Below are 23,012 nucleotides of genomic sequence, written 5' to 3'. Positions count from 1 at the left end.
GTGCTCGGAATTGTGTTCCTACTAGACTTTCTGTATCTGGCCGCCTTCATTTTTCATTTGTCTTTGTCAAAAATCTTCGAGGATCAAGCCTCAAAATGTGATGCAACCAAATTGAAACTTCCGATTAATTGTGATGCCCAAGATATTCATATCAAGGATATAAATAAGAATCTAGTATGATATCAGAATAGACAATATCCTGCTTTCGAATCACGACCTAATGATCAAAATATTTGCACCTATCCAGTCCACTTATTGAGAAAAACCTAGCTACACACGAGGAGGCATTTTGAGGGGCCTGTTGACGATATCGCGATATAGATAACCAAATTATATTCACCCTTTAACAACTTTAGCTTTTAAATGAATAAAAGCTGGTTAACAATCAAATACGGAGTAATTCAGACTCCACATTTTGGAAAACTGAGAAGCTGACAACTAATGAATAGCAGAAGCAACTTTCTAAAAACAGTAGACACATGAACACACACACGTTAAGTCGCCAAGATTTAACTTGCTTTTTCTCTTTGTATATAAATAGATATTTCTGTAAACAAGAAATGTATTATCCCCGTCCCATTCATGAAGAATGCAGATGAAATTAGGGACACTTTTGCTCTCATTATACTACTGTTCTCAATCTTTTGAGCTATGTTATACAACTTTGCAGGATCAATGCTATACACATTAACTAGACCAGGAAGCAAAACTTGCTGCAAAATTTGAATATCAAACAAAATCAACAATACGGATTGCTGATGCATGGGGGAAGATTCATAAAGTATGATAGACGTGCCCCTCGGGCATTCTTCAAGGATTAGCAGCCAACCTGGTGTGCAGCCGGTAACACAATTCTACTTGGTCTTCTTAAATTTCGGACTTTTGCACATCCGAACGCTCTTGGGTGTAACCTCCACTAGTTCATCTTCTTGAATGTACTCTATGCAATCATCCAGACTGTACTCCAACGGAGTATCAAGAACCACTGCATACATGAAGGTAAGGAGTTTTTTGTTGTCGATTGTAAGAAAGCTAGGCTTACTGCGAAAAAGTAACCTTCAAAATACATACTTTTCTTTTCAAAGTAAAGTTCCACATTTACTTTATTTGTTTACCAAGCCCATAATAAAAAGCTTGTGCTTTGTAAGTTAATAAGCAGTCCACATTGAAAACCTAAATGGGGATTTTAAGACTGGATTCACAATCACACCCTAACTAGTTTAGTAGTATATATATAACAAACTACAGGAGCAAACACGCCTCACATATCCGTGTATGGCATATGTCAAGAAACGAATAAGACACGACAACCTCAGGACACATGTCAAACACGCCTAAATATGTGTACAATCATCATACTTTTTCTAGTCAGACAAGCTAGGACACATTAAGGACACAAAAGGAGGTCATAACACAATTTTTAACAAATAGCCCAAAGTCAAATTGCCATGAGTTATTAGTCCATGAATACTTAGTTCATGTTGACTTATATCTTAGTAATTTTAAAATACTCGTTCTTTATCCGAAGTGGAAAGGAATAACATTTTGGATTTTCAGGATCCGTAATTTCAACATAATATATTCAACGTGTCTGTGCCTTAAGTTTCTGTAAAATTAAGTGCCAACTTGTCCCTGTCTGTGTCAATGTTCCATGCTTCTTAGATTGGCACTATCATAAGAAGCCTTATTGTAGCTAGAAACAATCACCAATCACACTTTACCTGATAATTTTTTTTCCAAGCAATCAATTTATCTCCAGAGTGCAGTCCCAAGTACAATCAATGATTGAAAATGCAAGGATCTGACATCATGTATATGACGTGCACTAGCCAGCATCTGTGGGGTACATTACATGAGCATTTCCACAAATGGGCAAGTTTTAGAAAAATTACCATTTTCTCAGAAGTCATTAGAGAGAAGCCACCACCATAAGCATAGCACTAAAAATTTTCCCCTAAAACTAGTTAAGAATTTCTGTATTTGATGATGCAAAGAGTAAAAATATGAGCTTATGCTGAATACATAGATTAAAGAAGGCAACAAAGTGAGATGCAAATAAGTTTGAGCAACATATCAGAGCAATTTCCTCACCTGCTACATCTTTGTTGGAACGTACATTTGTTGCAGACTTTCTCTTGCACACATTCAAGGCTAAGTCACCAGACCGTTGATGGATGCCTACTATTTGACCTTTATAAACATCAACTCCAGGGCTAACAAACAGCTGCCCTCTTTCTTGTGAACTAGACAGAGCATACGATGATGTGGTTCCATCTTCAAATGCAACCTAAGACAAGTCCCATTGTTATATTTAATATACCCAAAACTGGTGCAAGGGCCTTAATATCCTACTTTATTTATCATGCCAGTATAAATTCGTTCCATGTAAAATCTACTCCCTCCTCCCTATTTCTTTGACCATTTTGGAGAATCCAACTTATTAAGGGAACATTATCAATACACTTTACAAACATGAACTTTCCAAAAATGCCCTTCATACAAGTTGGACTTGTCACTTCAACTCAAGAGAGTAGGGTAAAAGGGGAATACTATAGAATTTGGTTCTTTGGCCTCTGAAAATGAACAAACAATTTGGGACATCAAAAAGTAAAACAATGGACAAACACAATAGGACACAGCGAGTTTTAACTAAAGGTAGGCAATTGCTATAACCGGCCATCCATCGATAACAATTCCCAGCCGGTAGGGGCATTTACTGTGGCGGGTATCTCTTTGCATAAAATACTATTATCTTTGGTTAATAGATATGATTATACAGTAATATAAGTATAGATTTAAAAGATATTTACCAACATAATAAACTATTAAGCTGAACCAAAACAGGGGTAATAGGGAGGCCATGCAACTACCATTTAAATGGTGTTAAACCACAACTGCAGGCCTAAGGGTTTGCACGACCATTGCACTTGGTGCTTAGACCTTTAGAAAGTGAATTCAATTGAAGGAGAAAGTTACCAGTGAACCCTGATCACGAGTATTGATATCACCAGCCCAAGGCCCATAGCTATCAAATATTGTGTTGAGAACTGCCGTTCCCCGAGAAGCGGTTAAAATTGCATTCCGCACGCCAATGAGTCCACGAGTTGGTATCTTATACTTAAGTAGAGTTGTTCCTTCCGACCTTGACGACACATGAAATTTAAGATTATCAGACGGATGACAAAGAGGAACGACAGACCTTCAAAAGAAACAGAAACCTACCTAGAATAAGGGATTCCAACAAGAATAACACATAAAATAACTACGTGGTGTACATAATGGGGCTTTTTGGCTCCAAATCGTCCTTTCTGTTGACAAAGACCTCTATCTCCTGAGGATGATCAAACATATTGCAACCATGCAAGGATCCTATAGTTTTTGCAAAGTTCAACCTCATTCTTTTATCCATTTTGTATAAGCAATCTTCACTCAGAGCACATATAAATTTGCTATATCATCTCCGCATCTCCAAAGACCATAACATCATTGCTTCAAAACCCACCAATGTGTTCTGTGGGATCAAGGATTAATTACAGGATTTTCGGTGATTGCTCCAGTAGTTTACAGAGGAAGTATATAGGCAACCTGAAAAGGCTGAAAAGAGCACACTAGATCCACGAAGTGGCGACTCTAATAATTCCAGTCAGCGGTGTCATTAATCAATTTTATGAAAATTCACTTTATTGTATCTGTCTTGTCTTCTAGTAGCATTGAAAAAGGAACCTTAAATTTCTCAGAATACTAACATAAGGTATATCAATACTATATTTCGAACACAGAACAATTAAAAAAAAAGACAAACTACATGTTTACAATAGGCTTGATTTTCTTTTCAGCTGGTAAAGAAATAAGAAGTATGGAAAAAAGGGTTGAAGATACTCCACATATACACACACAAGGACGTACAGAGAATAGAGACAACTTGCAGCTGGTTTTAGTAGCCTTTAGTAGGCTTTCTTCCCTATGCTAGGCTTTAGTCTGCACATTTTAGTAGGCTTCCTACTTGCACAGTCTGCCCTATGTAGGTTCATTTGATTTTTGAAGTAGTGTCATGACTCATAAGTCTATTGGCTTTCCAGAAAAAGATAATCCATACTCAGTATTTCCTGCACATTTTCTGTTCACTGGGTTCACTTGACACCAGTAACTATACACTGGCGTCCCCTGGATCCACGTGGTTCTCTAGTTTGCATGCTAGCTGACATCCACCCAGTCAAGTGCAATCCTTATCATTCCAGTAGCTGATTTTTTTCAACCGCACCAGACATAATTCTTCTATTATATTACCGGGACAGCAGTCCATAATTTTGCATATGGTTGGATTGCTGCTTGTGCATACAATTACAATTAGGCGTCGAAGATTCTATTACCAGGCAGTAAAACGACAAAACTAGTTGTAAGAATGACAAAGAATATTCTGATACAATTCTAAGAAGGAAGCAGCACCTTGATTGACCAACTAGAAAGTTAGAAATAAATTTAGTTTCAATTAAAAAACTTCATTATTGTGTACTGCCTCTTCATAGTTGCGTTAAACCTCATAACTTCATGAAATCCAATTGGAAGTCGAACAAAGACAAATTACGGAAATGAAATCCTGGCAAAAAGTGCATTTCACATACCCAAGCCCTTGCATCTCAAACATAAGCCCACGTCTTTTACCAAGAACTTCCACAACAGGTCCCGTGTGGGCTTCTGGAACCTCCACGGTGGCTATCTGTACAAAACACTACATGTTAATCCAATGTGCTTCTCAAGAGCAAAGTTAATCCGAGACAAACACAAGACTACATGATTCTGGCAAACTGCATACCAATATCATGTTCCATTCAGCTAGTATTTTCTTTTCTTTTTTAATAAGTAGCTTCAGCCAGTAAGTCATAAAAATTGTTGCTTCAACTGGTAAATATATAATAATAAGACTAATCAGATATGAGGAAAAGAATGACTATGGTAAACCATAAAGGGGCAACAGGCGGCTAGATGGGACTTCAGTAACATTCAGACAATGTTGATGAATTATCTGACTTGGAAGCTTAGGCTCCATTTGTTTCAACATAAAATACTTTCCATGTAAAATATTTTTGTAACAAATAATCTTCTTGTTTTTAATTTCTTGTGTTTGGTTAGCAGTTGGAAAATATTTTACATAACCAAAAAAATAACCTAGAACACAGTCTAAGACAAATACCGATAACTGAACGCAGTATATGAAAATAAATTTATACCAATATAGTAGGCTATAGAATGTATGCGCGCGCGCGCGTGCGTGCGCGCACACACACACATATATATATTTTTAATGACCAAATTTCAGAGTCTCCATGTGTTGGCAATTCCGTATGACAAAACACATATTTTATATCGAGTTGTAATTTTGTAATAATTTTCTATAGGCTAGTGAATCTGTATAGGATTAGAGTAGAAGCAATCATTATTATTTGTAATTGAGAGTGAGCATTTTGGATAGAAAAGGAGGTCAATTATTGCGAGGCAGATTTTGGCGAAGACGGATCGATGGACAGATTAATCGGTTTTTCAATCGGCATCTTTTAACTTTTTTAAAAGAAGAGTAACGTAAAAAAAGAGGGCCCAATGAAGAGGTCTTATTATAGGGTTTGACCATAGCCTTATAAAAAGGAAAAAGGGACGGCAAAGTTTTTTGGTTTTTTGGAAGCCACATATATATCAGAAATGATATAAGTACCGACCGGAGGGAGAGAAATCGTACCGACGGCCAGGGGTGCTCAGATCAAGCAACCTACACACCTCGGATGCCGTTGATTCTCGCATGGGATCCATCGGTTTTTTTTTTTAAAAAAATTTGGACGGCTCGGATCGGCCGGTGGTACGATTTCTCTCCCCCCCTATTGGTACATATAGCATCACTCCATATATATAGCCTACTATGATAAGTAGCAGTGGAAAAAAAGCGGCAGTAGAGAACAAATCGAGGCAATTGGTTTTTCTTTTCAAAGCTAATCCGAAGAGAGACTTTTATCAGGTTTTGGAGGACTTGTGGACTCAAGGCCATTGGCGATCAAGATCACTGGGTGCGGTGTACGTGTGACTCGACAGGTGATACTTAGAACGTTGTGAGGATTTACTTCGTTTAGATAGGTATATCTGTAACTGCACAATGATTATAGTGATTTGATTCCTTCCCGTGATTTTCATCCATTCTAGGGTTTTCCACGTATATCTCTGCGTTATGTGATTGATTGCTTGCGTAGTTTTTTTATTGATGGTATTAATTAGGGGTGGCAAATTAAACCCAAACCCATTAATCAACCCAAACCCATCCACTAAAAAATAGACCCAACCCAGCCCATTTATTAGCTGGTTCAGAATGAGTCCAACCCATCTAACCCATTTATTAATTGGGCTTAATTTGGTCAACTTAAATGACCCAATAAGTCATGAGTATAACACCAAAAAAAATCAAGCTCTCTTTCGTAATGAACAGAAGACGGCCAGCTGTTACAACACAACATCTCTCTCTCTCTCTCGCTCTCTCTCTCTCTCTCTCTCTCATCTGTGTTTCGTTTAGAATTCAGAAACCCTCATCTCTAATTGGTGAAGTGATTGCAAGTAATAAAAATACTATAGTTAAAGACTAATTAGCAAGACTTTTCGTAAAACTGAACTATCAACAAAATAATTGGATATACTATTTTACCTAAATGCAGAAACAAAAGAAAGAAGGTACAGATTTTGGTGTCCCCGCAAAATCCTTGGCATGTTCATATTCACAATGCATAGTGCTTCGATTCTCTGATCTCTCTCTCATGTACTGCACAAAACTTGTTGCCGGAGTGTACAAAATCCACCGGAGGTCATGGAGCGACTGCACAGAACCTTTGAACTTGTGTGTTTTCTGTGCTGGACGGAATCCGGAAAATGGCCGGAACATGCTGGAACGCCCGAAATAGGCCGGAACACCCGGAACAAATAAAAGTGATGGTAATATGGGAATTAAGTATACAGGGGTAATTTGGTCATTTTACTAGTAGAGGGATAGTATGGTAATTTTAGTGTACATTGGTATTTTAGTCATTTTAAATTTTAGTATCTAGTATTTAATTGGGCTAATGGGCGGGTCGGGGTTTGCTTTTTAATAAATGGGTCAAGTTGGGTATGGGTAATTAGCCTCATAGTTAATGGGTCTAAATGGGTCAATAACCCATTAAAGACCCAACCCACTTACAACTTGCCCAATTTGGCCAAAACCCACCCATTTACCACCCCTAGTATTAATTAGTGATTTGCTTTCATACTGTTAGCGTTTTAACGGATTGTTAGGAAACCTACTATACATACATATATATACAGTCCGGCTCTTATGAGGACCACTTCATTTTAATAAAATGCGGACCTCTCTTTCCAGATCGAATTTCGATGATCCGAGCCGCTCAATGTGTTCAGAACGTGATTTTAAGGGTATTCGCGAGAAATCAGCAAAAAAAGTGATCCGGAAGGGCTTCATCCGAGCAGTTTTTGTTTAAACTGTTCAATAAAAAATAAACAAAAACTGCTCGGATGAAGCCCTTTTCGATCTTTTTTTTTGCCGATTTATCACGGGTACCCTTAAAATCACATTCTGAACACATTGAACGGCTCAGATCATCGAAATTCGATCGGGAAATGGAAGAAATGAGGAGGTTCGCATTTTAACTAGAATGCGGACTCCCTCATTTGAGACTGACTGCATATATATATATATATATATATATATATATATATATATATATATATATATATATATATATTCAAGTCGAGACCAATTAAGGTCAGGACCTCCCCTTTCCTGAATGAATTTCAATGATCTGAGCCGCTCAATGTGTTCAGAACGGGATTTTAAGACTACTCACAAGAAATTGGCAAAAAAAATGACCGGGAAGGGCTTGAGTTGAGTAGTTTTTTATTGAACCGTTCAATAAAAAACTGTTGGGATGAAGACCTTCACGAGTATTTTTTTTGCCAATTTCTCGCGGGTACACTTAAAATCACGTTCTAATCACATTGACCGGCTCGGATCATCAAAATTTGATCGGAAAAAGGGAGGTCCTGACAGTCCTGACTGTAAGAGGTCCTGACTTAAACCGGATATATATATATATATATATATATATATATATATATATATATATATAGAGAGAGAGAGAGAGAGAGAGAGAGAGAGAGAGTGTGTGTGTGTGTGTGTGTGTGTGTGTGAACTCGTGTTTTGGGTTTCGATCGTGAAGAAAATACTCTCCGGGCCAATAGGCTGTTGAAAATGGGAAGGATTGGCTGTCTATCAAAGGGTCGAGATCCTGGGGTAAAACAACTGACGGGCAATTCAGGAGGAAATCATTTGTTTACATATGATGGAAAATGTTTTCCTTTCTTTTTCCCAACCAAACAACGATAATATTTTACGGAAAAACAGTTTACCTCAAAACAAACGGAGCCTTAATGTGCCCACTTGGTTAGTCTGTTGGCAAATATGTTACTTAAGATCTAGCAGGGCTGGAGGCCTAGGTTCCGAAGAATTAGATAGAGGAAATGGGTAGGAGATAAGTATTATATTAGGGGTCTGTCGCATCCTATACCTTTCAACCGGAGAGAAAACTCCTGACCTGTGGGTGTAGTGAAGGCAACAATTTCAAGTCTTCTATACACCCTTTTGAAAAGTTGGAAGGGGAAAGGAGAGGAAAGAAAAGCAACAAAAACAAGTACACACAAGAAATAAGCAAAAACTAAAAAGGAAGAATGTAGATCTTAATCTTGGTAGTATACATATCTACTTACTCCTACGTAATGCTAGAGAAGTGATAAAAAAAAATCACCTCATAAGGTTCCAGCAACTTGTCATCCACCTTTTTATTGATCACTTTGGGGGGTCCCACCATGAATTCATAACCTTCTCTTCGCCTGATACGCAACTTTGTTATATATGTATGCAAAACGAGATAAGACCCACTAGTCACTACATAGCTTATACTTTAAACTTACATGTTCTCTATTAAAATGGTGATGTGCAAAGTACCCCTTCCACTAACAGTGAAAGTATCTGAAGTTTCACCATCTTCGACTTTCATAGCCAGATTTCGCTCAAGCTCGCGATAAAGACGATCTCTCAAATTTCTACTGGTAACATACTTTCCCTGAGAGCAAACATAGGAAATGCTATACTGTAAAATCCAGAGTACCATCAGGAATGCTTATAAACTGCAACTGCCTGAGATATAACCCAAGTATGACAAAGCAGTGTCATCTGTTTTTGTCAGGCAGGGAAATATAAATGCCCATATCGAGGGACATTAAGTGAAACTTGATCAGAACTTTAAAAGAAAACTCTAATGAAAATGTTCAAAAAGCTAAATGGAGCAACAGGAACTGTTGTGAGAAATTGAAGTGTAACCTCAATGACAAAACTTGGATTCAAAGTTAACATTATCTTTCCGATAAGGCATCAAAAGCAAAAAAAAAATATTACAGAACTATGTTTCCTCTAGTATCTCCCTGCCTTTTCTAAGTGTTCTATCATTCCAGAAGTCCCAAAAACTTTTCAAAAGAACAACCTAATGATTCCCAGTGATTCCAAATTTTCAAGAGTTCCATTCTTACAAAAATAACACATTAAGGAACTTTTGCTTACACTACTACATATAAAATCACATTATATGACATTTTGCTAGGCCTTGGTGCATGCCAACCAAACATTTCAGAGTAATTAAGACCCATGTATCTCATGGCTGCCCTAATATTGTGGGCCCAATATGAGTGCTTCATCGATAGAGTTCTGTTTCACCACTTAAAATCATAAGCACTTTTGGATTGGAACAAAATTACTACAAAAGGATGGATAACACGCGCCTTAATATTCTTATTTTCTTACATGCAAGGGAGTAGATTAAAAAGCATCAGAAGGGGCTTATACACAGTGTACAAAGGGATTGACAAAATGATAAACAAAGCTCCCATATATATCTACAGGATGGACAGAAAGCAAAGAGCAAGTGCAAGTAAAAAGGAAAATCTTCACCAAGTCAATAAAAGATAAAACTAACATAGTTCCCCCTAAAACTCTCCTCGCAATTCCTTTCCCTCCATAGAAAGTTAGAAACCTCATGATGCATAAAGGAGCGACCTCTCATTTACAAAGAAGCGGACCAAGTGGTATGGGTGCTGGTACCATATGGGTACATCAATCCAGCAAATTCTGAAAAAAGCATGTTATGGATACGACTGGGATACATCTTGATTGAATGTATTTGTATAGTTTAGAGGAATGCATGATATGCAATGCTAGAGAAAAAAATAAGTGGAAGACTTGTCAAAAGCCTTAGTTTTTTTTATTCGAAAAAGCCTTAACAGACAAACCACAATTTGTGTACAAGCCAGAGTTTCTAGCCCTATAACGTTAAGAACCTAAAATCCAAAGTTCAATTCTAAAAGCATGGTAAGAACAGAAAGTTTCATGAAGCCAACTTCATCTGTATATAAAAGAAAATAATTCTCTGGCTGGGGTAGGGCTTGACCATATATTGGGAACTTCTATGACATAAACTTAAGAAAATAACTTGGGCATTCTGTGTACCCTATACACATATGCAGATGTACCATGCCACGTACCAGCGCCCAATACGTAAACGCAGATAGCATGTCTTTGAAGCACCCAAGCCTTTATCCCGCCTTGGACATCCGCTATGCCAAGAAGCAAAAAGTCCTTAGCAGAACGTGACATTCACCCAAACAATACCATAACCACTGGTTTCAAAGATTTTGCTTTGTACTAATAAATTTCATTAGTTTATTTGTGCATTTTCAGCCCCATTGGACATGAATCACCCAACACAGAGATAAGATACCATGACCAATCATCTCCGCCTGTAGATATTAACCAAGACAGAGACTGTGAACCATGAAGCCTGTTGCATGTTTCAGCTCTAACCTTGGCAGGCAAAACAAGTAAAAATAAAACTACAGTCATCTTTAAAATCCTCTTGGCCTGTTATAGACTTCGCTGGTAATGCTAAAAATAGCTCCATGATTCCATCCACGTACAGATGAACCAGCACGCAAAGAAAAGCGCTTTTCTTACTCATTTTGGCAAAGTGACATGAGGCGCATGGCTCCAGAAAAAGCCAATAATTCCTAGATCTTAAAGCATCAGGAAAAAATCACATTAACACAAGAACCATGCAGTGCAGCATAATAGAATCCAACGACACCAGAACCATGCAATGTAGCCTTATGAAATCAACCCCAACAAGATGATAAAGTAAACTATTTTCTTGGTCCAGTCGTTTATTCCGAATCATTGGAAGTACAATAAGGAATCACTGATTGCCAACATACCTCACGGCCAACAAAAGGTGAAGTGTTGATCGAAAACGCCATTTTTACGGTAGGTTCTTCCACCTTAATGGCAGGAAGTGGCGTCCCAGAAATTTTGTCAGCAATTGTCTCCCCTATCTAAGTAAACAGAAGATAAATTAGGTACCACAAATAGACAGGATGATGGTGACTATAAATATAGATCTAACGAGTAATGTCATGTAGAAAACAAATAATTGATATGTGCAAATCACATTTAGTTCCACCTGAATATCATTAATACCACAAACAGCACAGATATCACCAGCCTCCACAGCTTCTGCACCAACCCTACTAAACTTCTCATATACAAAAAGCTCACTAACTTTACCATATCTGCATGTGTCCTCTGTGGTGCATACCTGAATAGATAAAAAAACCAAAACGTTTAATGTTCATCAGTTGCATAGAAAATCCTGCGAAGCGGCATTTGCCGACGTGTAACCCTGATGTTGTAAGACAATTAGGAATGTCAGAGAGAATATTCAAGTCAGTATTAAATTCATCTAACAGGACACTGTTGTCACAATCTCCAAAAAGTGGAGCTTATCTTGACATGGATCTTTCAACACTCACATGAGCCACATTATCAAGAATAGCAACTACAAATTCAGCATATGCTCGGGATAAGAGACTTAGAAGACACATATACAGTGTGTGTGTGTGTGTGTGTGTGTGTGTGTGTGTACATTTAGTACTGAACATCAAATCATCCATTCAAAAAGTAAAGGCCCATAAGAAACACAAGTACCAGATGGGGAGGTTCTATTACACCCTTGGGATAAATGCTACAGTTCCCTGCGCATGCAACCCCTACTCCCATATGGAGAGGTAGATAGGTAAATTGGGGGACTTAGAGTCTACACCAATGATGCGAAGAAAGGGGAAGAAATTACTATAAAAACAACAGACTCTTCCCTGAAGTCACAGCACTAATACCAGGTCAAACATCCCAACTTGAAACCTATTTTCAATGAGTGGAGAGACCTGTAGTAGGCCGAACTATACGGCTCGGACCGAACTATAAGGCTCGGGCCATGTGTCCCCTCGAGACGGCCTGGGACAAGGTCGGAGTGATCCGTCCCAATTCTCCTTACACGCCGGAATGAGCTAAAGCTCGAGCTTTCAAGCTTGGCATTGCCGAGCTTGGACAAAGGACTTCATTTCGTTTGACCGGTGCCTCAGTCGAGGAAGAGCTTCTAGGTTCAGCCAAGGTGAAGGCTCCGACAGAGTATCTCGCTCTGACACTTCTCCCTCAGGGGCTCTCCGTTTGACGCCGAGCGTCCTGGCTCAGCCACGTTCCCCCCACACGCAAGGAACGGTTACGACAAAAGATAATGATGAGCGCACATGGGTGTGCCAGCTCATCCCCAAAACGGTTAAAAAACCCTAATCCTGACGTCAGAGTGACATCGACCTGCAACATGTGTACTTGGAGAGCAAGCAAGGAAGACTATAAATACCCCTTGATGGCAGCACAAAAGAGGTACAGTCTTCTCACACACAAAAACCCTAGTACTTTCCTTCTTGCTCTGCACACTTTCTCATCCACACACCAGAGGGCCATTCCGGAGCTCCTCCGGCGTGGTCATTAGTCGTGCTGTCTTGTGCAGGCTAGGTGAAAGCTAGGAATCAATCTCACTCTCATTCGAGCCTCAGTTCCAGAGGAAGCGAGCCACGTTCAACGGAGCCCCACAAGGATCAATATAACTTAGGAGGTTCTACTACACAGATAAGGGACAATTTCCAACAATGCAAAATGATATGTCAAACATAACATGCACGAGAATATTTGCATAAAAGCCTCCAAGAGAATATACAGTCAAGCAATATCCCCAACATAATTTCCTATATTACGTGGAAGTAAGACCAAATACTGAACGGGGGATAAGTAATCTAGTTTGATAATGTGAACTGGACCTCCTGCTTCAATGAAGATCACCGGTCATAGCCATCTTTTTATCTCGACAATTATAACTACGCATCATCAACTTACACTAACTGCCCAAAAAATTCTAAGTATTCACTGCCCACAAAATCTATCTAACATATAACACTCTTCCATGAAATTTATACAAGTCCTATGGATGGTGAGGTCCTATTCACAAACCTAGAGCACCATAACACTGAAAGCTGAGGCATTTGAGATAATTAGCAAGGTATCAAAACCTAGGTACTGTATGGAGGCCTTTGACTTTCTGTCCGCTAAAATTTGTTACTTGTTCGATATGTTGGTATGTTTGAATTTGTTGCTTTGTCTCATTGCCTCTTGAGGTTGTGGGGAGAGAATTAGTTTGTTGTAGATAATCAGTAAATATACATAAAAGGCTAATAGATCACCACCAATCCAAAAAGCTAACGCTTTTGGGATGACCAATGGATTAACATGATCTACGGAGTCGTTTAAGCCTTCGTAAATCTAAAGCAAAAGCCCTATTTAGAGACTATTGTTCCTCCCACTAGCTCTGCCATAAAACATGGGTCAAAAAGTCCAGAATGCCACTTCAAGAAATATCCACACAAATCAGACTCAAACATCAGTGGTGACAGCCACTGATTGCCATGTTAAAAGGTAATTGAAAAACATAAGCACCAGCCCCATGATGGTTCCAAAATAATTAACATGTTAAAAGGTAATTGAAAAACATAAGCGCCAGCCCCATGATGGTTCCAAAATAATTAACAGATTTTAGCTACAAAGCAGACTCACCTTAACATCCATGCCTCTCCGCAAAACACCAGCATGTAAGCGCCCAATGGCTATCCGTCCTCTATGCCCATCAAACTCAATATTTGTAGCCTACAAGTATGTTGAACAGAAATCAATAGCAACAAACTCTGTATGCCATTTCTTAAAACTTGATAATGAATAACACAAAAGGAGAAGTCCCTATTGAGAGTATGTACTTATCAAAGGTTTACAGTTCAAATTACATAACCACATAGACAGGTATAAGAGATCATGCTTTCAAATAAGAACTTGGATTTACATCCAGCATTTCTCTTGTTGCAGGCTTATCCCTCTATTTTGATCAATCAAACGTCGTCGAATCTCATGATAATTTTATGTAAATTGGATCAAACTAAATTAAGAGAATCATTCCACTCAGGGCCATAGGTAGGCTGCTATTTCAGTGGTAAACTTTCTGAGAGCAGCCAAGTTTGTGCATATACTGCCAAAGGTTAGGTTTGTCTCCGGTCCTTACCCACCCAGATCCCCATCAATTGGAGATTAAATGGGTACTGTTATTGTTGCATTCCACTCAGCTATTACTTAAACCCCTACAGATGGACAAATTACACTATAAAGGTCAAATACCCTATCAATGTCACAAAGTATAGTTCGCTCCTTCCAGCAAATAGTTTGTCAGAACATTCGCGGCATCTAGTCAAAATGGGTAAGACCAAGATTAATGATATAAAAAGCATGAGAAAAGCACACCAAACGATAGTCACTCACAAGCATTTGGAGGGGCCCATCTTTGTCAATATGTGGGCCTGGTATGCATCTAACAATGGTCTCGAAGAGAGGACCGAGATCTTCTGCCAAATTATCAGGAGCAAGTCCAGCCTTTCCCTTAATACCACTTGCGTATATCACTTGAAAATCACACTGCCATGGAGTTTAAAATCACTTGGATGGTAAACGATATAATAAAATCCGTAACGACTGCTGATATCAAAATACCCTTAAAGGAACGTAGAGTGATCTGTTGACAAATAATCTGACATCTTGGGGATAAACCTCAAGTTTTCTGGTCTAACGAAGATTTAATTTAGACTTCAGTAAAGAAAACTTTGTTCATACATCAGATGCTACTTAAAATCAGAAGCTACCCAAGTCTGTTAGATAATTGGAACCTCGGGTACTTGTTGATCAAACACTCTAGTTCTCCCTGAAAAATGATATAAAAGACCTGCTGGTATGTATATCACTAGAGAATAAGTTATTCCCATTGTGGGCCCCACCGTGCGCTCATTGCCGTAACTGTTCATCTTGTAGGACCCACAAGGTAGTGTATTCACACAAAAAATCAGCTTGATGGGACATCAATATGTATATCAAAAGTTAATTTTTGGTTTATAAAATGGACGGCCTGGATTCTGTCATAGCACGGATCGTCTCACTGGCACAACCCCTCTCAAAGTAAGGATCGTCCAATGGCACAATCCGTCAAACGTCGCATAACCAATCTCATAGACCATCCTGGAGCATTGAAGACGACGTATAACGGTGCTTGCTATCATGAATACAAGCACAACGTTGATCGGAAAATATGCACAATATGAACGGTTCAGATTACTGCAATGTGTGCACAGTAGGGCCCACAAATGGCGGTGGCGGAAACCAAGGCGTTTCCGCCCCATCTGGACATAGTTTATTCTCATATCACAAACACACGCACGCAGATCCTGTGATATGTATATCTTGATAATTTTACACAAACAACCTCACATAAATACCTGTTCATCTGAAGCATTCAGTTCAATAAAGAGTTCAAATGTGGAATTGACAACAAATTCTGGACGAGCAGAAGGTCTATCAATCTTATTAACAACAACCACAACAGCGTGACCAAATTCTAAAGCCTTCTTCAGAACAAATCTTGTTTGTGGCATTGGACCCTCAACAGAATCCACCTACAAAGTAGTGACATATCTGTTCGTCAGAAACATAATCCCAGGAAAGGACCACTAGGAGCATAATATTTAGGCATCATGATATAAGAAGGATGAAGCCAAACAAAGAAAAGTTGCACCAAAGATCCAAGTTCATGAGCAAACACACCAGAGTGTCAAGGTAGTAACGGAAAAGAATGAAAGAATCAAATTCTTTAAGACATTTTAACAGATAAAAAGTAAGCATTCAACAGACAAAAGAGATCCCCCAAAAAGCATTGGAGCTGTTATCAGGTATAACCAGTAAGCATTCAACAGACAAAATAGATCCCACAAAAAGCATTGGAGCTGTTATCAAGTATAACCCAACAAATCTTTACGGCGCCCTAGATCTTATCATAGTTGCAAGAACCCCTCTCCCACGCTCCCAAGTCAGAACCTCCTTGGAACCTTGCTCCCACTGAGAAAGGATCTCGCTCCTTACTGAGATAGAACCTCTCAAGCATGTAAATCCCAAAACAAACAAAAGAAAATACCAAGCAAGAGAAAATATGGACTACTGATAATATACAACAAAAATATTAATCCAATTTGCTCAAGATCCTAGTATAACAATAAAATTTACTTATTTTGTAAAAAAAAACACCTCTATTTATATTTGTATAATGTACAAACACTGTTCTAGACGTAAGTAAAGATTTTGTACAAAATGATTTGTACGCTTCTATGTATGTTTCAGTTCAATTAATTTTACTTAACTGTGAAGTAAATATTGCAAATATTTTTCTGTAAGTTATGCAGTATTTTTTGAATATATTTATAGGTTAATAAATCATAATTCTCTGAACTTGTAAAGCATCCCTAACCGCCCCCACAGACGGTCTCAAATGAGAAGCTTCTGTGATCAGCCCCAAACACACCCACCCCACCTCTTTTGTACCTCTAAGACCTCATTTTTAAATGCCAGATAAAATGGTACTCCCTCCGTCCCTAAATAAGTGTTCGTCACCCAAACCTAGGCCTTTAAAAAGATGCATTTGTTTTGTTCAAAAAATCAAATTGTTTTCACAAATCAATAGATGGCAATGAGTTCTATTAGATTGTGAAAAAAAAAATAGATTTTTTAACGCAAAACATGCATCTTTTGTAAGGCCTAGGTTTGCATGCCAGACACTTATTTAGGGATGGAGAGAGTAGTAAAAACTTCTGAGTAATTTCACCGTCTATCTCTGGCTGGGGAATGCTGAGGTACTAGTGTACTTTGTATATCCATACGATCACACACACAAAGACTCTTTTTATCATAGTCAGTGATTGAATTCTAGATTCTACGAACATGTAAATTTTTTCGATATTGATTTGCTTAATAGAATATCAATGAGCGAGCCCAAATATAAAAAGTTGGCTTGAAGCCTTGTACAGTAAAACATACGAGATGCTCTTAGACATATGATGTCTGAGTTCACCACATAGAGCTTGCAATTTAGGTTGCCTGAGTTCTTACATATCTGGTTTGTATGTTTGACTACATGGAAATCCACTGTCTAGATATTGGACTAAAATGTACTGCACCAAACCTCAGTTGGAAATGAGGCAGGAAGGCAATCCACTCACCCAAAAGTTGCTGGTAGTCGGAGACTTGGAGGAGGCAAATCAATCCTTTTATCCCCTTGTCAAGGGCTGCAGCCTCGGTTACATGGATACAATGGTATCTGGTACTAGCATGTATCTAAATGTCTGATTCATCAAATTTCCATCTCAATACAGGTAATAGATAGTTTTAACTTTTAAGCTTCGTTCACCAAATCTGAACGCCAACCTTTCATGATTTGCATAGCAGAGGTTCTGGTGAATACATTTTAAAATATCAAACTCTGTTAGATCGCAGGATTAGGTGGAGAAGAGAATGATTTGGTTAATTAATAACATGTTTTGATTACCTTTTAGGATGGGTATGAAGGGATATTTAGGGATTCTGAGAAAAAATATATAGTCTTCTCGAGGCATGGCACAACTACTCACAAATGTGAATGAGACCCACCACCAAGTACATCGGTTCCACACAAATTTGCAAACGGGGCTGCCCGGAATATTGACCAATCACTTGAAATGCCAGGGGGAAAGAGTACAACTGTACAAGGATTTAGTAGCATTAAAATTTAGCCAGTTATGCAACAATTTGAAAATATTAAACCTACTTTATTAGTTGTAATATTTAGTCTACATGAATTTTTTTCCGTTGAAGCAGTAATATCAAAGTATGTCAGATTTCCGACAGAATTGGTAGATTAAGTTTCTTAAAATGACTAACCAAATAAAAATAAATTGAGCAGCCACTGCGGATACGTTTGTGTATCAATGATACTTTTCATGTTAGTCGTATTTTCAAGGGTAAATGATGTGTACAAGGAGTTTTAGGCCTTTGCATGCATCATATAAAAGTCGTATGCATAGTTCATGGTAAATTCAATCTACAAAACATCCTTGGTAGGTAAACGTACAACTGGTTATATTGGAACAGATTCCCTACCCTTAACCAAGTGCCAAATGCACTACACAGGCACTAAACACATTTGACAAGAGTCCATGTTACATAGGTTGCAGCAAATTGGGGTGAGATGCTGCATACCTAGGCTGCTCCTGCATCACAAACTAACACACCCCAAAGAGTTTCAAACTCGACACATCTAGCTTTGATACCATCTGATGCATCGAGACCAATCAATGCGGTCCCAGGAGCCGTAGCTAGTGGGAGTTCTCTGAGCAAAGATTGGAGATTATCAGAGGGCTACAATTGAGATTAGCAATTTCATTGAAAATGAGATTGAGATTTCTTCATAGTAATCTAATTTGGGGCACCCTTTTATGTGACAATACCGGAGCGACATAAAATGCAACTCATGAGAGCTGTGAGCCCACGAATTGAAAGGTTACAATACATGGAAAAGGACTGAAGTAAAAGAGATTGTAAGGGAGTAGTGGAGTACCACTAGAAGAACTCCCTCCACCATATTGAGAACACGTTCCACTTCCCCACCAAAATCAGAGTGGCCTGGAGTATCAATGATATTAATTTTGGTATCTTTATAGGTGATCGAGGTGTTTTTGCTTAGTATTGTAATTCCCCTTTCACGCTCTAGATCATTCGAGTCCATTATCCTTTCCTGTACAAATTGATTGTCACGAAATACCTGCATAGAGGATTATTAATAATGATTACTTTCAGCATTCTACACTGACACTTGCAAAACATAAAAGAGCTCATAGTACTTCATGAAACAATTTAATATCCATGAATGAGTACATTTTTCCTCAGTGCTTTTAGATGAGGGCATGCTCAACAATTTATAACTACAGAACACAATTACTTCATGGAAACTCAATGAGACATGGAATTTTTCAAATTCTACCTTTGCTTGTTTCAACATAGAATCCACCAACGTTGTCTTTCCATGATCTACATGAGCAACAATTGCTATATTCCTTATGTCACTTCTCCTCATCAATTGGCTCCTTCTCTCTGAGGCAATAAAACAAATCTGTATAACATGAAATTTAACTACATGCTAGAGTTAATGCAAACATATTGTCTACTGGTACATGAACAGATGATTCCAACCAAAATCACTGCTCCTTTTGGATATATGCTAGAGTGATACGAAATCCGCAGATAGAATACATACTATGATCTCTGATTTATCTTCTACTCAAGTTTCACTAGCCACCTATGGCTAAACCGTTTCTAGTTTCATTGCGATTGATATTAAATCCCTTGGTTTGAAATTTACATCTATCCAAATGAAGCCTAGAACCCTAAACCAATCATATGTTTATAAAACTTTTCCTCATAAGTATTTTGTGAGTTTTGGGGGTATATATTGGGGCAGACTATTGGCAGGGCCCACTCATTTCATGTACAAAGTAGTTTCATATATTATGTTCCATGAACAACATCCACCATGCATGTTTCCAGATAAACTTCCATAGTTTCCAGTAACGGAACACGAATTCAATCAACATACGATATCAAAAAGAGTAAGAGTCGGGGATAATGAAGAAAATACTCCTCATAGGTAGTACATGACTACATGGACTGCTCTACATTTACGTAGGAATACACATGTATATCAAAGCATGTGTGAAATAAATTCAGATAGTACAATCTGTACAATCAGTGTTTTGAATCCACCGTTCTGGCCGAAACTGGCAGGTACATACCGTTTTCTATCAAGTTCAGCATCCTAGAGCTGTAATTCTGTTCCAGCTCAAATAGTACACTAAAGCAGAGCATAAATGAAGCTAGTCCCTTGAGCTCGAGCGAATAAGCTATGGTTTACCATTTAAAGAAATAAGCACTAGATCAATCAGTCACGGTTGATAAAAAATGCTAGAACCACACACTTGCACACGCAATTGTACAAACTCAATCACAATGTGTGTGCGGGCCACACACACTGCACATCCTAGTTTGTGTGGACCCCACACACCTTGTGAGTGTGTGTGTTTGTGGTTTAACGGTCGATACCGATATTGACCGTCCAGTACCGAACTATTTTAAACTTCATTTTCTTCTTCAATAAATGTGTTTTTAGCTAAATTTCATAAGCTCAAAAAATAACATTAATAGCCATAAATCCGAAACGGTACCGTTGGTTGGTACGTACAATACAATACAATACCATTAAAAAACCGGTACTCTAGCTTGTACAATATTCAGAACCTTGAGCACAATACCTTAAAGGCTTTAACACAGAAATTCAAAGTATCGATGAAACTTATAAATTTGGAGAGTACCTGTGGCGGCTTCTCTTGCGGCTTCTCTTGCAGCTTCTGTGGCTCCGGAGACGGAGCATTTAACTGAATTGCGATTCGAATTTCTCGACCGGAAATTGAATGGTGTCTTTTTGGCGATTGAAGTGGAAGAAGATAAGGTAGGGCCGAAGAATGGGGTTCTGAGGAGGCGAGGGGAGGAGAAGCTGAAGTTCCTGGTGGGGTTAGGGTTTGTCAAGGAGATGGGAGTGGCCATGGTCATCTCCATTGCTCGCTCTCTCGCTCTCACAGTCGCTAGAGAGAGAGAGAGAGAGAGAGAGAGAGAGAGATGGAAGATGGGGAAGTGAAAGGCTAGCGTTAGTAACTCAGAATCAGAGAGCGGGTAGTATTTGTTTGGCTGTGTTTGTTTCGCCTGTTGATATTTTTTTTGATTTTTTTTCATGTTGCCTATGGTCACAAGGAGACCACCTTGGTGAATCTATGTGGTTCAGGCTTAGGGGTGCAATTGAGCCGAAATTTTGAAATGTTCAAATTCGTTAATTAAGTTTTTACTAGCAAACTCAAACTCGAGAGTCAAAAATATAAAATAAAATAAAAATTATGTTATCATAAAGGTCTAGACCTGCAATTAAAATTTTGAATTTGTACATAAATAAGTCCATTCTTATGATCATAATATAAAAGTATTAAAGATTTGGAAAATGATTTTGCCACTTTCTTTTTTGTTAACGTCACTCCCCTACAAGTGTACCCAAAAATACACTTGCAGGGAGTGGCGTTAACAAAAAAGGAAGTAACAAAATCAGCAACTAAAGATTTTAGTACATTTATGAGTTCATATACATATTCAAGGCTATTATATATAGAAAAAAATTTATATGAGGGCATATGGTCTAGGTTCACAAGCTTAATCGAGCATGATATTGTTAGGTTCATGTTTGACTATTTTATTAAACGAACCTATAAAATTGAGACTCAAATTAGGTATGTTTAGTAGACGAATCGAATTTGAATGAGTCTTTAATCAAACAGTTCACAAACGGCTCGGTTCATTCATAGTCTTATAGACCAGGCCTACTGTAAAGTTCAAACTTTATCATAAAACTCAGGGAAAATGACGGCTAAGGACGTGTTTTGATAATTAATACTCGCCAATGGCATTTTCAATATTAAAAAATGTTCTCAGCGTGTATTTGCCGGATATTAATTATCTAAATATGTCCTGGGCCGATATTTTCCCCAAAACTCAAGCTCGGCCTGGCTTGAAGCCTACCAGGCCCATGATGTGCAGAAAACCAAGTCTAATAGGTGCAGTTGAGAGGCCCAATATTGGTGGAGTTGCTGTCTAAAATTGGGCCTTCTTAGTTCAAAAGCCCGGTTGATTTTCACTTAAACAATCCCCTTCCCCAATCAACGACCAAAATTTGATGGCCCATGATGTGCACAAAACCAAGTCTAATAGGTTGCGGAATTTAATCTCAGACCGAAAAGCACTGCCATCTCGTTCAGTGACGGAGTCAGGATTGAAAGAAGGTGGTGCTATTGTTCGTTGCATGTTGATCGTTACAATGTGAAAAGAAAGGATAGATGTAAAATCAGGCTTCATCTTGGGCTTTGTTTTTCGTTAAAAAATAATTAATGCGTGGTTGAACAATCTTGTAGTTTTTAAATGAAGATCATTAAAATATTATTTTCATAATTCATACATTTTGCTTAGGATAGTTAGTTTTTCATAATTTATGTACAAGAACACGTAATCTCGATACCGATGGATACTTAATCGACTTTTCTTAGTGTAGAATAAATTTTTGAGAGAATCAGGATGGCATGTGTCACTCTCCCGCCCATCTATACACCTCCAGGCTCCAACCCTAATTTCCCTTACCACGTCTCAATTATTATTGATTTCTTATTTATTCCTAATGCATACCGCAGCTTGCGATTAGGCAATGGTTGCTTCCTAGCTCAGAGTATACTATAGTCTATAGAGATCAGATAGGCACCCACATTTATTGTTTGGTTACAAAATAGTATCTCGTAATTTCAATTCTATAAAATGACAATATCATCCATTAAAATAAGGTATTATCGTCTGATTTTCATGACAAAATAAATACTCCTAAAACAAAAGGCACCAATTCAAACAAAGAATAAAACAAGGAATAGAGAAGGGGAGGTGCCGTTCTGTTTTTTTTTTGAACCTTTTTTTTCAAAAAAAATGTAATTTCAAACTCAAATATAATGAAAATGAAAAATATTTT

The 23,012-nt window shown here is 38.1% G+C and overlaps 1 protein-coding gene across 3 annotated transcripts; it reads right to left on the bottom strand.

The window, feature by feature from the left end:
* Positions 1 to 494: 494 nt before the first annotated feature.
* Positions 495 to 21,143, bottom strand: LOC131319562 (putative elongation factor TypA-like SVR3, chloroplastic). 3 transcript variants are annotated; one of them, XM_058349877.1, is made up of 14 exons: positions 20,776 to 21,141; positions 19,392 to 19,520; positions 18,969 to 19,172; positions 15,826 to 16,002; positions 14,822 to 14,974; positions 14,072 to 14,161; positions 11,589 to 11,723; positions 11,344 to 11,460; positions 8,995 to 9,146; positions 8,829 to 8,913; positions 4,623 to 4,717; positions 2,977 to 3,142; positions 2,092 to 2,287; positions 495 to 985 (listed from the first exon to the last, which is right to left on the bottom strand). In XM_058349877.1, exons 2-14 carry the CDS (start codon positions 19,482 to 19,484, stop codon positions 855 to 857), a joined length of 1,794 nt encoding a protein of 597 aa, XP_058205860.1. In that variant the 5' UTR covers positions 19,485 to 19,520; positions 20,776 to 21,141; the 3' UTR covers positions 495 to 854. The 3 variants fall into 3 exon arrangements, with proteins under 3 accessions (XP_058205860.1, XP_058205858.1, XP_058205859.1); XM_058349875.1 differs by having other exon boundaries at positions 19,392 to 19,501; XM_058349876.1 differs by lacking the exon at positions 11,344 to 11,460 and having other exon boundaries at positions 19,392 to 19,501; positions 20,776 to 21,143.
* Between the last annotated feature and the right edge of the window lie 1,869 nt (positions 21,144 to 23,012).

The sequence above is a fragment of the Rhododendron vialii genome, chromosome 3a, assembly GCF_030253575.1.
Source record: "Rhododendron vialii isolate Sample 1 chromosome 3a, ASM3025357v1".
NCBI classification, from domain to species: domain Eukaryota; kingdom Viridiplantae; phylum Streptophyta; class Magnoliopsida; order Ericales; family Ericaceae; genus Rhododendron; species Rhododendron vialii.
This window is presented reverse-complemented; position numbering and strand designations above follow the sequence as displayed.